Source organism: Callospermophilus lateralis, chromosome 12, assembly GCF_048772815.1.
Source record: "Callospermophilus lateralis isolate mCalLat2 chromosome 12, mCalLat2.hap1, whole genome shotgun sequence".
NCBI lineage: Eukaryota > Metazoa > Chordata > Mammalia > Rodentia > Sciuridae > Callospermophilus > Callospermophilus lateralis.
In genome coordinates, this window is record NC_135316.1 from 76,484,006 (window position 1) to 76,496,144 (window position 12,139).

Below are 12,139 nucleotides of genomic sequence, written 5' to 3' on the forward strand. Positions count from 1 at the left end.
TGGCGAATCAGATTCAAAAACATATCAAAAAAATTGTGCACCATGATCAGGTAGGATTCATCCCTGGGATGCAAGGCTGGTTCAATATACGGAAATCAATAAATGTTATTCACCACATCAATAGGCTTAAAAATAAGAACCATATGATCATCTCGATAGATGCAGAAAAAGCATTCGACAAAGCACAGCATCCCTTTATGTTCAAAACTCTAGAAAAACTAGGGATAACAGGAACATACCTCAATATTGTAAAAGCTATCTATGCTAAGCCTCAGGTTAGCATCATTATGAATGGAGAAAAATTGAAGGCATTCCCTCTAAAATCTGGAACAAGACAGGGATGCCCTCTTTCACCACTTCTGTTCAAGATAGTTCTCGAAACACTGGCCAGAGCAATTAGACAGACGAAAGAAATTAAAGGCATAAAAATAGGAAAAGAAGAAATCAAATTATCACTATTTGCAGATGACATGATTCTATACCTAGCAGATCCAAAAGGGTCTACAAAAAACTATTAGAGCTAATAAATGAATTCAGCAAAGTGGCAGAATATAAAATCAACATGCATAAATCAAAGGCATTCCTGTATATCAGCGACAAATCCTCTGAAATGGAAATGAGGACAACCACTCCTTTCACAATATCCTCAAAAAAAATAAAATACTTGGGAATCAACCTAACAAAAGAGGTGAAAGACTTATACAATGAAAACTACAGAACCCTAAAGAGAGAAATAGAAGAAGATCTTAGAAGATGGAAAAATATACCCTGTTCATGGATAGGCAGAACTAACATCATCAAAATGGCGATATTACCAAAAGTTCTCTATAGGTTTAATGTAATGCCAATCAAAATCCCAACGGCATTTCTTGTAGAAATAGAGGAAGCAATCATGAAATTCATATGGAAAAATAAAAGACCCAGAATAGCAAAAACAATGCTAAGCAGGAAGTGTGAATCAGGTGGTATAGCGATACCAGACTTAAAACTATGCTACAGAGCAATAGTAACAAAAACAGCATGGTACTGGTACCAAAACAGGCGGGTGGACCAATGGTACAGAATAGAGGGCACAGAAACCAATCCACAAAACTACAACTATCTTATATTTGATAAAGGGGCTAAAAGCATGCAATGGAGGAAGGATGGCATTTTCAACAAATGGTGCTGGGAAAACTGAAAATCCATATGCAACAAAATGAAACTGAATCCCTTTCTCTCGCCATGCACAAAAGTTAATTCAAAATGGATCAAGGAGCTTGATATCAAATCAGAGACTCTGCGTCTGATAGAAGAAAAAGTTGGCTACGATCTACATACTGTGGGGTCGGGCTCCAAATTCCTCAATAGGACACCCATAGCACAAGAGTTAATAACTAGAATCAACAAATGGGACTTACTCAAACTAAAAAGTTTTTCTCAGCAAAAGAAACAATAAGAAAGGTAAATAGGGAGCCTACATCCTGGGAACAAATCTTTACTCCTCACACTTCAGACAGAGCCCTAATATCCAGAGTATACAAAGAACTCAAAAAATTAGACATTAAGATAACAAATAACCCAATGAATAAACGGGCCAAGGACTTGAACAGACACTTCTCAGAGGAGGACATACAATCAATCAACAAGTACATGAAAAAATGCTCACCATCTCTAGCAGTCAGAGAAATGCAAATCAAAACCACCCTAAGATACCATCTCACTCCAGTAAGATTGGCAGCCATTAGGAAGTCAAACAACAACAAGTGCTGGCGAGGATGTGGGGAAAAGGGTACACTTGTACACTGCTGGTGGGACTGCAAATTGGTGCGGCCAATTTGGAAAGCAGTATGGAGATTTCTTGGAAAGCTCGGAATGGAACCACCATTTGACCCAGCTATTCCCCTTCTCAGTCTATTCCCTAAAGACCTAAAAAGAGCATACTATAGGGACACTGCTACATCGATGTTCATAGCAGCACAATTCACAATAGCTAGACTCTGGAACCAACCTAGATGCCCTTCAATAGATGAATGGATAAAAAAATGTGGTATTTATACACAATGGAGTATTACTCTGCATTAAAAAATGACAAAATCATAGAATTTGCAGGGAAATGGATGGCATTAGAGCAGATTATGCTAAGTGAAGCTAGCCAATCCCTTGAAAACAAATGCCAAATGTCTTCTTTGATATAAGGAGAGTAACTAAGAACAGAGTAGGGAGGAAGAGCATGAGAAGAAGATTAACATTAAACAGGGATGAGAGGTGGGAGGGAAAGGGAGAGAGAAGGGAAACTGCATGGAAATGGAAGGAGACCCTCAGGGGTATACAAAATTACATACAAGAGGAAGTGAGGGGAAAGGGAAAAATAATACAAGGGGGAGAAATGAATTACAGTAGAGGGGGTAGAGAGAGAAGAGGGGAGGGGAGGGGAGGGGAGGGGAGGAGGGGGGATAGTAGGGGATAGGAAATGCAGCAGAATACAACAGACACTAGTATGGCAATATGTAAATCAACGGATGTGTAACCAATGTGATTCTGCAATCTGTATACGGGGTAAAAATGGGAGTTCATAACCCACTTGAATCAAAGTGTGAAATATGATATATCAAGAACTAGTAATGTTTTGAACAACCAACAATAAAAATTTTAAAAAATAAATAAAATAAAAATATTTTTAAAAATTAGAAAGGGCTGGGGATGTGGTCCAGTGATTAAATGCCCCTGGGTTCAATCCCTGGGACCAAAAAGAGAATGTTCGGTGGTGAAATGACTAGATTATGAGAGCTGTAACCTAAAGGTGGATTAAACCACTGATAATGGATTAAGTGTGTGGTAGGCAGGTAGGATGTGCCTGGAGGAAGTAGGTCAATCGGGTTTATATTTTGTCTCTGGTGACCAGAGTTCTCTCTCTCTTCTCTTAGCCACACCCTTCCTCCAAGATGTTCTGCCTCACCTTGGGCCCAGAGCCATGGAGTTGGCCAAGCATGAACTGAACCTCTCTGAAAGTGTGAGCCAAAATAAACTTTTCCTCCTCTAAAATTGTTCTTCTCAAGTCCTTTGGTCATGACAACAAAAATGCTGACTAAAACACATGCATATCTAGCAACAGGGGTCCTACCTGCACAGATGCTTCCTCCTCAGGTGCTTCTTGGTGCATGGGCAGGCCACTCTTCTTCACCAAATAGGTGTGATGACTGATTTTTGAGTTCTCCTTAACACAAGAATGATTCTGCATGAATGCTGAAGGCAACTTCCTAACCCTCCACCAGGGTCTGAGTGGGTCTAGTGAGAGACACATCCCTGCTGACAGAGACTGGATAAAGCCTGTGTGTGTGTGTGTGTGTGTGTGTGTGTGTGTGTGTGTGTTGCTGGGGATTGAACCAGAGCCTCATTCATGCTAGGAAAGCACTCTACCACTGAGCTATACCCCAGCCCTAGAGCCTTATAATTCCTTTTCCCTGTGGCTGCTTCCAGCATTCCTTAAATTCTTCTTTCATAATCTTCCTAGAAATGTCTGCTACCCAGTGCTTGCCTAGGATGCCTGGAGTTCTGGCTTCAATCCCCAGGACCACCAAATCAAAATGTCTGCTACCCATCTTTCTTGGACTCAGGTTTCCTATCACAGACCTGCCTTAGATATAAGGTTGATACCAGCACAAGGCTCCCCATCACGAACAAAACCTCTGCTCTGGAGAGAACCACCCCACGCTGCCCTTCCAGCACATCCTGTTGGAATCTTTGCATGGTTCTTCCAAAGCTTTCTCCTTAGCTTGGCCTCTAAATTCAACTCTTCTTCTCAGACCTAGCTTAGTCCCACCCCCTTCCTCCTCTTATTCAGCCTTCTTATCTTTGCTCCTGTGCACACAGCTTAACTATAGTCAGTCTTGCTTGTTCTATCATTGTTTCATATATTGTCTTATCTTTCTGACTATTTATGAGTAGAACTACATCTGCTAGAAAGAACAAAGGTGTCAGAGTCAGATTTAAGTATGTATGTGCTGGGGATCAAACCCAGGGCCTCATACATGCTAAACAGGAGCTCTACCACGGAGCTACATTCCCAGTTCCAGAGTCAGATATTTTAATATTCAATCTGCCTTGTAATATCTAAGTCACACAACTTCTCTGTTTGGGGTCTAAATGAGATAGGATATGTGAAAACTCTAGCCTGTATTCTTACACATACAATTGAATTGGGCCATATGCTCATTTAATTTATTGTAATTCCGCCATATGCGCTAGAGGTGGAGGAACATGGTGGGAAGAGGGAGAGAGAGAAAGAGATATCAATTTCTGTTGTGGGGGTTCTACTCAACAAGCACACAGCCAAGTGGTGGGAGATGGGAGACCACACATCTTTCATAGGAGGGGCATTCCAGAGCACACCTAGGATTAAAATATCCAAGTGATTTTCATACTGCATACTCAAGACACAGGCTAGCTGCTTCATCTACTGAAGAAGCAGCAATCTACTACAATTTTGGAAAAGATCAATTTCCAATGTGGCACCTTTACAGAATTTTTAAGAATCATTCTCAGCTATATTTAAATTTTGCCTTTTTCAGTCTTGCATCACTTAAAACGATAGGAATATGTTTTGAGAAATGCATCATTAAGTGACTTTGTCACTGTGTGAACATCAGAGACTATAGTTACACAAACCAAGCTACAACATCACTAGGGAGTATAATCTTATTGGACCTCCATTATATATATGGTTCATTACTGACCAAAACCTATGCTGCTCATGACTGTATAGACTTTAGAACATTCGGCCTGCCCATATTGAACTGAATCAACTCTAGATGTTTGGTTTCATTCCTCCTTACGAACATGAATTTATTCTCATTTTGAACTTTCTGCATCTGACCCAGATCTGGCCTGAAGTAGTTGCTCAGTAAAGACTGACTGATAACAAAGAAAATCAATAAGTATGTGTGTTTGTGTTTGTCTGTGTGTATGTGTATGTGGTACTGGGCATTGAACCCAGGGACTTGTGCATGCCAGGCAAGTGTTCTACCACTCAGTTACACTCACAACCCTTTTTGTTTTGAGACAGGGTCTCACTAGTAAATCATAATAAAATGAAGCTTTTATTTGGTCTGATAGTTTTCCTATTTTAAAAAAAATTTGTATGCTTTTATCTATAATAAAACTTTATCCTATCTACAAAGAGATCATTACTTTTTGTTTTCCTTTTTGGTGCTGGGGATTAAACCCAGGGCCTTGGGCATGCCAAACAAGAGATCTACCACTGAGCTACATGCCTGGTCCAAGATCATTGCTTTTAACACCTACTCATTTAGACAGGTCTTAATTGACAGAAGTGTTTCCTCTAGAAGAGTGAATTTACCTCCCAATCTCTTCCCATTTTCCTTCTAATTTCCTTCATGTCACTGTGGTATTGTTGGCGTATTTCCTCTAACTGTTTCCAATATTCCTGCAAAACAAAAAATAAATGTTTGTGAACAACATTCATGAAACATATATAACGAAACAGCATATAATGAAAATAACCTCTGTCTAGCCTACAATTTTTTTAACATATAATATAAAATAAGCATTAGAAACCCTGTGGCTGCTTAAGATGATAATCTGCCTTATTTTGACTGTGGCATTTCACATCCTGTGAGTGATACACTGGTGTGGGATACAGAGCTCATGTTCATATATAACCACAAATGAATTAATGATGTAAAGTTATTTTACACAGTTTACTTTTATACATAATCCAATTATGGTTAATATGCGTTAAGTCCTACCTCCTTTCTGGTGTCTCTGAATGTGACCTTATTTGGAAATAGGGTCACTGCATATGTAATTAGTTTAAATGAGGTCATGCTGGTCCTAAGTTCAATGTGGCTGGTGTTCTTTCAAAAAGACAGCCATGTATAGACACAGATCTAAGGAGAAGGCCGCGCAACAAAGGCAGAGTCTGGAGTTCTGTTGCTGTAAGCTGAGGAGTGCCAAAGATTGCCAGCCAAGCTAGAAGCTAGGAAGAAGCAAAGAAGGATTCCCTTATAGACTTCACAGGGGCCATGGGACTGACAACACTTTAGTTTTGCACTTCTAGCCTCCAGAAATGTTAGACAATAAATTTCTGTTATTTTAAACCACCCAGCCTATTGTACTTCGTTACACCAGATTTGGCAAACTAATAAAAATCTTAAATACGTTATCGACAGTTACTTTATCAATCCAAGGAAAGAGGCCTTATGAATTTAGCTATGTTGTATGCTCTGAGCAAATGAAATAGCTACTTCTGCTCCTAAAACACCCAGCATTGTGCTTGACAGATTGTGTGTGTACAGCTCCCTCCCAGGCACCCTGTGGGAAACAGAGGCAGCACCCTAGGACAGAGCAAGACAGAGACACGGAAACAATGGTAGGAGCTGAGGGTGTAGAAAACAAACAAACAAACAACACACAATCGTAGCCCTGGTATTAGACCATTTTTTAACCTGGTCCTTCATTTCGTTTTTTCTAAACTGCAGCTCCTGGAATCGAGGCTTTTCTCCATGCCTTCTAATCTCTTGTCTCTGGTTGTGATTTGGCTCAGCAGAAGATGGACGAAGACCCTGTTTATTGAATGAAATCATTTATAAAGCATTCTTGCATTTTGGAAACATCTTCTGATTTGATCTTAACTTTATCTGACAGATAAAAACATCACGAAGAAAACTTGGTAGTGGGGAATTATTTTGTGGCAAGTAGTAGAAATTTCTTTTAATTTAAGTATGAAACACTGAACACTTTTTAAAAATGCAAACGTTTATGGTCTTTATTCTAAGCAACTGATATTTTATGCTATCATTCGAGACACCAATATTCCTCTTCTGACGTGGTAAATTACAATTGTGAAATTAAAGCTCTGTGACTGGGTAGAGGATTAGAACTCTACTTTTGAGCAGTTCAAAATATGAGTGACACAAATGGGATGTGTTTGCAGCCTGAGCTCAGCCCCAGAATTCTGAGACAGTACTAAAGGTTAACTTTTCAACTCAAATAATTTTTTTTTAATTTTTTTTTTTTTAGTTGTAGATGGACACAATGCCTTTATTTATTTTTGTGGTGCTGAGGATTGAACTCAGTGCCTCACATGTGCTAGGCAAGCACTCTGCCACTGAGCCACAACTCAGCCCTGTAATTACTTTATTTAATGTGTAGAAAAGTCTTTAATAAAATACAATCATAGCTAGCTCAAAAAATGAATAAAACAGAATCAAAGAAGTCAACACTGAAAGGGACCAGGAGAAGGTCCTTCACTCCAAAGTGATCATTCATAGAAAAGGAAGTTGAGGCTCTGAAGGGTTGTTCAAGGTCAACAGCAATCGTTAGATCCAGGGACAAAACCAGGCTTTCCAGACTCTGATTCAAACTTCTTCCCATTATTCTTCTGTAGCAGGTAAAAATTAGGGAAGGATGAAAGGTAGTCTTGCCCTTCTAGTGGAATAAACTCTGACTTAAAGATCCATGAATATGTGCAAACAGAGAAACCAGCAAATTTCTAATTGCCTCCTATATTTAGTATTTTACTTACCAATTGCTTTTCCACTTTTAACTTATATTGTTGAGCTTCAATTTTCCTTTGAAGATACTCAGCAGGCCTTAGGAAATAAGGAAATTCAGCTTGAGTAGAATTTTAACTATCCTTAGGCACCAATGTGACAAGTGGATTTTCAGCTTAGTAATGAAATTCACAATGCACCTTTGGCTTTTTTTTTTTTTTCCTTTTTGAACCAGGGATTGAATTCAGGGTTCCTTAACCACTGAGTTACACCCCAGCCCTTTTTAAAATTTATTATTTTGAGACAGGGTTTCATTAAATTGTGTAGGGTCTTGCTAAATTGCTGAGGTTAGCTTTGAACTTATGATCCTCCTGCCTCAGCCTCCTGAGCCTCTGGGATTATAGGGGTACACCACCATGCTCAGCCCGCCTTTAAGTTTCAAGTTCAAGAAGTGTAGGTCAAAATTATAGAATGTTCACAAAGAATTTCTTATAATTATAGTTTGCTAAATAAAAACTACTACATTTCAGAACACAGGATGAACTATGTGATAAAATATTTGATGATACCAGTAATTTCTAGGGTTTCCAAAGACAGAGCTATAATGTCAGAAATAACTCTTTAAGGAACATCACAATGAGAGGTCCCCAATTTATAGAGTCAAGTTAATAGTCAGGTGTTTTAAAAGTACCCATCAATGAATGATAACTAGTTAGAGTTCCTACATCTTAGTTCCTCACCTGTAAAATGGACACAATGCCATTTAACAGGAATTGAAAAGGGGTTTCGAGGAGATCAGCCCTGTGAAGGTGTCTGGCCCCTGTCTGGCACACAGAGAGCGCCTGAACTGAAAAAGAGCTAAACTTTAGCACTCATTCCTTGAACCTTTGAAAGAACCAACTGGGATAGTATATTCATTAGAAAAAACATCCAAAAGACATTCTCTCTACCCCCTCAGCCCTGAATAAACCCTGTTCCTCTAGCTCATGGCCTTGAATGGGAGTTCCATAGGAGCAAAAGCTGGGAGCAACAGGGAGGGTAGAACAAGGAAGAGGTAACTACTCACCAGGGGGTATCCTGGGATACAGCAAGATGGAGCTATGACAGGGCAGGGACATGTAGAAAAGAGAAGGAGTTTCTAACATTTCATCTGAGAGTTTGGGAGATAAATAATACAGAATCACAACAATTGATAGTTTGGTAGTTCCAATATCTAGACAAAGAATGGAAGATCTATTTTTCCAGGATCTGAGAAAAGATGAAGGGAGTTTTCTGACTGTTCCCAGTTTGCAGGGAAAATTAATATCCCTTACTAATTAAGTCCTACATGGGTATTACAGTTTGAACTAATGGAACATATAATTTGTTTTGATCAAGTGGGTAATTTGAAACACGTTATGATGATGAATAAAACCATACCAGCACCCATTTTATTTTATTTTTTAAAATATTTATTAGTTGTTGATGGACCTTTATTTATTTATATGTAGTGCTGAGGATGAAACCCAGTGCTAGGCAAGCGCTCTGCCACTGAGCCACAGCCCCAGCCCAACCCATTTTATCTTTAAAATTAAAATGTCTACTTTTCCCATTGTGAATTCCCGAAGAAATCATTCTTTTACCATTCTTCCTCATCTAATTTTCACTAATTATTGATGAGATTCCTATTACATAGTGATTCATTACATATGATTCATCCAAAATTTCACTTGCCTGGCATGTATGAGGTTCTGGGTTCAATCTCCCAAGATATACATGTGCGTGCGCACATACATACACACATACACACACACACACACACACACACACACACTCAACAATAAATAACCAAAGTTAACAAAGTTAGCAAATCGCTAGCCCTGAACAACAATGAGAACAACAACAACAAAAAGTGATAGCAAAAACATTTTAAAAAAAAATAAAGTGAGGATGTATGTAGGTCAGTGGTAGAGTGCTTCCCTAGCATGCAGGAGGCCCTGGGGTTTTGTTTTGCACAATGCAAAAACAAAACCACCTCTCAGACTTAGGTCTTTATGCCTGTGATGCTATCCATCATCTTGAATACAGGAACACTGATATTAGAGTAAAAAACAGAACTAACAAGAAAAGAATAAAAAGAAAATACTATAGATCTGCAGAAATTTGTTAGGGTGAACTTTTAATTAAAGATAGTTTCAGTATATTATTCTTTTTTTGAATTTATACATATTTTGTACCTCCCTAGAATATAAACGCTGAATGAAATCTATTTCACTTTTCTAATCTTCTTAACTGATCATTTGGTTTTAATAATTAAATCATTAATGATTCTTATGAATAAACTCCTTGGAAAATGAAATAAATACAACTGTTTTATTCACCCCTTAGGAGTAGAACTCACTAGGAGGAAGGAGAAAAAAAACATTAAAAATTCAAGAATGTGCCTGTAAATCCCAGTGACTGGGGAGGCTGAGGCCAGGGGATGGCAACCTTAGCAAGACCCTGTCTTAAAATAATAAAAAAGGCTGGGGATATGGCTCAGTGATTAAGCTGCCCCTGGGTTAAAAATATATATATATATTGAGAAAATGAAGCTTGCCTACAGTTAAATGGCTCTATAAATAAGAAAATAAGCTACACCGTATTTGAGATGAAAAAAGGGCCAAGAAATTGAATGAAGAGTTTAAAGTGAAGATTTTATAAATTCTTCCTCAATTATTTGTTTTAGGAGAATTTAGAAGTATTTTAGAAAACAGAGCTGATAAATGAGACAGAGGATCATTTGAGCCCAGGAATTCGATACCAGTCTAGGCAACTTGGCAAGACTCTGTCTCAAAACCAACAGACAGAAAAAAAAAAAAAATGCTGATACACAAAAGATATTTTCAGAGTATAGAGGCTTAGGTTAGACTGCCACATTACCATTGAGCAGGTGACGGACTGTGACTTTCTTCTTGATTAGAATTCTCCTCAGTTCCAGAGTCTTTCTGAAGAACGTAGTGATCACTTGGTTCACAGGCTCTCTTCCTCAACAAGCCAAGTTGAGCATAATAAAAATCATAATGTCCACAAACTGCATCAAGTTTGGGCCTTTCTATCATTTTTATCTGAGAGATTGAAAAGAAAAGGGAAGATTTTTGTGTGTGTGTGTGTGTGTGTGTGTGTGTGTGTGTGTGCTGGGGATTGAACCCAGGGCCTAATGCATGAGAGGCACTCTACCAACTGAGCTGTATCCCCACCCCCAGGAAGATTCCTTTTAAAGACATCATATAAAACTATAATTGACCATTTGATGGCTACCATGACCAAGCATTGAAGGCAGATTTTTGTTTTTATTCTAGACCTGTTTTAGAGAAAAATGATGTTAGAGCCCCCAAATCCTAGAATTGAAAAGACCTTAAAAATCTAAGTACTTGAGTACAGCAGTTTATAATTATAATCTTTTTTGTAATTTCGAATCACATATATTTTCATGTCTAGTATGTGAAAAATATTTAATATGCCCAGCCAAGGTCTGAAAGTTTACTCATAATTATTGTTTTCTATTTAAAATCCGTATGCAACAAAATAAAACTGAATCCCTTTCTCTCACCATGCACAAAAGTTAACTCAAAATGGATCAAGGAGCTTGATATCAAATCAGAGACTCTGCGTCTGATAGAAGAAAAAGTTGGCTCCGATCTACATATTGTGGGGTCAGGCTCCAAATTCCTTAATAGGACACCCATAGCACAGGAGTTAAAAACAAGAATCAACAAATGGGACTTACTCAAACTAAAAAGTTTTTTTCTCAGCAAGAGAAACAATAAGAGAGGTAAATAGGGAGCCTACATCATGGGAACAAATCTTTACTCCCACACTTCAGATAGAGCCCTAATATCCAGAATATACAAAGAACTCAAAAAATTAAACAATAAGAAAACAAATAACCCAATCAACAAATGGGCCAAGGACCTGAACAGACACTTCTCAGAGGAGGACATACAATCAATCAACAAGTACATGAAAAAATGCTCACCATCTCTAGCAGTCAGAGAAATGCAAATCAAAACCACCCTAAGATACCTTCTCACTCCAGTAAGATTGGCAGCCATTAGGAAGTCAAACAACAACAAGTGCTGGTGAGGATGTGGGGAAAAGGGTACACTTGTACATTGCTGGTGGGACTGCAAATTGGTGCGGCCAATTTAGAAAGCAGTATGGAGATTCCTGAGAAAGCTGGGAATGAACCACCATTTGACCCAGCTATTGCCCTTCTTGGACTATTCCCTGAAGACCTTAAAAGAGCATACTATAGGGATACTGCTACATCGATGTTCATAGCAGCACAATTCACAATAGCTAGACTCTGGAACCAACCTAGATGCCCTTCAATAGATGAATGGATAAAAAAATGTGGCATTTATACACAATGGAGTATTACTCAGCACTAAAAAATGACAAAATCATGGCATTTGCAGGGAAATGAATGGCATTAGAGCAGATTATGCTAAGTGAAGCTAGCCAATCCCTAAAAAACAAATGCCAAATGTCTTCTTTGATATAATGAGAGCAACTAAGAACTGAGCAGGGAGGAAGAGCATGAGAAAAAGATTAACATTAAACAGGGAAGAGAGGTGGGAGGGAAAGGGAGAGAGAAGGGAAATTGCATGGAAATGGAAGGAGAC

General features: G+C 38.5%; 1 protein-coding gene across 1 annotated transcript in view; it reads right to left on the reverse strand.

Annotated features, from left to right (window-relative positions):
- The window catches only part of Nek5 (NIMA related kinase 5), a 58,887-nt gene that overhangs the window by 21,532 nt on the left and 25,216 nt on the right, over positions 1-12,139 (reverse strand). The window contains exons 11-15 of the mRNA XM_076872495.1: positions 10,395-10,579; positions 7,526-7,592; positions 6,447-6,563; positions 5,339-5,425; positions 3,104-3,196 (exon numbers count right to left, since the gene is read on the reverse strand). Of these exons, the coding sequence (XP_076728610.1) occupies positions 3,104-3,196; positions 5,339-5,425; positions 6,447-6,563; positions 7,526-7,592; positions 10,395-10,579 (549 nt within the window). The remainder of the gene's footprint in view (positions 1-3,103; positions 3,197-5,338; positions 5,426-6,446; positions 6,564-7,525; positions 7,593-10,394; positions 10,580-12,139) is intronic.